General features: G+C 54.8%; 2 protein-coding genes across 2 annotated transcripts in view; both read left to right on the top strand.

The window, feature by feature from the left end:
• The window catches only part of DQ04_11731010 (hypothetical protein), a gene marked incomplete at both ends in the record, with an annotated part of 1,485 nt that extends 1,432 nt beyond the window's left edge, over window positions 1-53 (top strand). Inside the window, one exon of the mRNA XM_009316597.1 lies at window positions 1-53. This exon is cut by the window's left edge and continues 1,432 nt beyond it. Coding sequence (XP_009314872.1) covers window positions 1-53 — 53 coding nt within the window.
• Window positions 54-141: 88 nt separating this feature from the next.
• DQ04_11731000 (hypothetical protein) lies at window positions 142-2,973 on the top strand (the record flags this gene model as incomplete). Its single annotated transcript, XM_009316596.1, has 1 exon — window positions 142-2,973. The coding sequence occupies one exon, from the start codon at window positions 142-144 to the stop codon at window positions 2,971-2,973; it is 2,832 nt and encodes a 943-aa protein (XP_009314871.1).
• Window positions 2,974-3,211: the final 238 nt, after the last annotated feature.

The raw sequence follows: 3,211 nt of genomic DNA, 5'->3' as shown, positions 1-3,211 counted from the left end.
GAAGTAGACGAGGAGGACGCCATGGAGCCCACTACGGTGCAGCAGCCGAGTAAGCGGGGAAGTGGCCCACACCAGCGAGACGGGCCATCGGCCGAGCTGGAGCAGTTCAGCCATCCGTCAGAAGTAGACGAGGAGGACGCCATGGAAACACAACACCCTGCGGACTGTCGGTCTACTGGACATCCTAACGCCTCTAGGATCTATGAGAATAGACGTGAGTCATTGGAAAATGACACTTTAACAGTGAATAAGAGGAATAAGAATGATCCTCTCTCGCCTGCGCTTCCACGCAAAAGCCCGGGGCAATTATCTCCAAGATCGAAGGTTGTACCTGAAATGCAGCCACACATGCCTGCCCAAATCCCCATGAAGGAGCCATGTGAAGAAGATATGGAAGTTCCTCTGGATGTCCAAGTCATCCGCGAGGGAGGGAAAGCTACGGTGGGTATGGTATATAGCGGACTGCCAGTAGAGCGTGGTTCATACGGCTCCAGCCATGGCACAGACGCATCTAGCTCTCTCTCAGACGACTCCTTTCAGACGCCGCTGCAAGTACAAATAATTCGAAGTAATGTCAAGCATGAGTCCAGTGCTGTTCGTCGAAACACCTATGAGGCGTCAGAGAGCCGAAGCGAAGAGGAAGATGATGATGATGAAGACAGCACTGGCCGCCCACTGCGGCCAACTGTCGCTCACGACAATGTGAGGAGGAGTCGGCATGAAAGTGCGAACTACGAGCGTGGCAAGGAGTTTAGCCGTTGGTCTGACCCATCCGATGATGATGAGCTTCGAATGGCATCTCTACTGCCAACCGTTGGGGACCGTCGTAGGCGGGGTTCAGCGCAGTCGCGTATTAGAGAACCGCTAGAAGCGGAAATGGCGGAGGAGCATCATTCTACCGCCTCTGAATGTGAAGAGCCGCTTGACGCCCGTATAGTCTACACCAGGCGTGGAACGCATGGAAGAGCATCCAATGCTCTCGCACAACAAGTGACGGAGACGGCTACTTCCTCATCGTCGGTCGACGATAACGTGGATGAGGCGCCACTTGAGAAGTCCACACTTCCGTCGCAAAAGCGAACGCACAGGCAACCGCGACACCCTGCAGAAGTAAGCTGTACAGTGGATGCCGAAGGTCTCGAGTCTTCGAGTGAAGAAGAAAAACCTTTGCAGGGGTCTGTCCTACCACCGAGGAATAGATCTCACATGGGCCCGAACGCAAGACGGGAGCTCTTTAAAGACATAGAAGTTGATGCACAGAGCGGTGATGAAGGGTATGAAGAACCTTTAGAGTATGAGCTCTCATCGAGAACAAGAGACAGAGGACATGCCTCTAAAAGAGTTATTGGGGAGAATAAAACAGCATTTGGTGAGCCTGAAGAAGAAAGAAATGGGTCAGAGGAACCATTAAAACCACAAACAGTAGAAAGAAAGCGCACTCACCCTCACATCCCTCCCCAACGACACCAGGAAGTATGCGTGCAGGAAGGATCTTCTGCCGACAGCACTGTCGATGAAGATGAGGCTATACCAGTTTCTTTCATAGAGGGTGTTCGCCGCCTCAAGTCGCAACCGACGCAAAAAAGCCACGACGCAACGAATGAGCTTTCTGCTAAAGCGTCCACAATAGAATCTGATGACTCTCAGACGGGAGTCGCAATGTCACTTCTACCGCCCCACCCTACCGACATTCCTGAAGAAGCAGAGTTTCAATGGGAGGGAGAGACCAACCCATCATTCAGTGTACGCATTTTACACGACGCAGTAATTCAAGGTGCAGAAGCATGGAGTCCACAACCGAAAGAAGCAAAGCTCTCTGAAGAGGAGCAGTCGAAACAAACCGAAAAAATTGTCATAAAACCGCGACCAATCATTGGTACATATGCACATCAACAAGAAGAAATAATTGAACAATTCCACCAAGAAAAACCAAGCACCCTTCAAGACAAAAAGGTAATACACGAGCGCGACCTTGGGGGTGAGGCCGACGAGGCAGAACCCAAGGAGTTCATCCTGCGCCAGGACGGCAGCGGTGAGCCCATCGAGGTTGTGGAGGTTTCTGAGCGCGAGCTTGCTCGCCAGGATGGTGACGAGGGGCAAGCCAAGGAGAGTCTGCTGGGCGAGGACGAGGCGACAACGGCGGAGGCACAGTTGCTACCCGAGCGCGACCTTGGGGGTGAGGCCGACGAGGCAGAACCCAAGGAGTCCATACTGCGCCAGGACGGCAGCGGTGAGCCCATCGATGTTGAGCAGATTCCAGAGCGTGAGCTTAGTCGCCCCTCCACCGAAGCTGAGGCAAGAGGGGAGGAAATGACTGAGCCTGAGGGCCACGCCGCCGTGGTAGCGGACATTCCGAAGCGAGACCTGGGCATGGAGCCGGAGGAAGAGACAGTCTGCAGGGACGGCAATATTCTTTCAGAGAAGGAAAGAACGCGAAAAAAGAGGGGAGGGAGCAAATCATTTCCCCCAGGAACATCATTCACGTCTGTTCCCGACGTGGAGGCGACGGAATTCGTTGAGGGCGACGTAGATCTTCCCGGGAAACCTTTGGAGCAGAGTTGTGAATACGGGACGCTCCAACCCGGTGAAAATGCCGATGTCCCTGAGCGCGAGGTGGGCGGTTCACCAGTGGAAGCACAGCCGAAGGAGTCCATGCTGCGTCAGGACGGCAGCGGTGAGCCCATCGAGGTTGTGGAGGTTTCTGAGCGCGAGCTTAGTCTCCCCTCCACCGAAGCTGAGGCAAGAGGGGAGGAAATGACTGAGCGTAAAGAAAAAGATACAAGGGCAGTGGAAAATAATGAAAAAAGCCCGCGGGTGTCAGTGGTGGCTGAAAAGGACCCGTACTACCAGGAGCTGTGTGCCCTGCGCGACGCGCTGCTGGCGGAGGGAGAGGAGATGANGATGTTGAGCAGATTCCAGAGCGTGAGCTTAGTCGCCCCTCTACCGAAGCTGAGGCAAGAGGGGAGGAAATGACTGAGCCTGAGGGCCACGCCGCCGTGGTAGCGGACATTCCGAAGCGAGACCTGGGCATGGAGCCGGCAGAGGCCACTGATGTCCCTGAGCGCGAGCTGGGCGGTTTACCAGTGGAAGCACAGCCGAAGGAGTCCATACTGCGCCAGGACGGCAGCGGTGAGCCCATCGATGTTGAGCAGATTCCAGAGCGTGAGCTTAGTCGCCCCTCTACCGAAGCTGAGGCAAGAGGGGAGGAAAT

The sequence above is a fragment of the Trypanosoma grayi genome (assembly GCF_000691245.1).
Source record: "Trypanosoma grayi strain ANR4 Tgr_1173_V1, whole genome shotgun sequence".
Lineage (NCBI taxonomy): Eukaryota > Euglenozoa > Kinetoplastea > Trypanosomatida > Trypanosomatidae > Trypanosoma > Trypanosoma grayi.
Note: the sequence above shows the minus strand (reverse complement) of the source record. Positions and strands in the feature narration are given on the sequence as shown.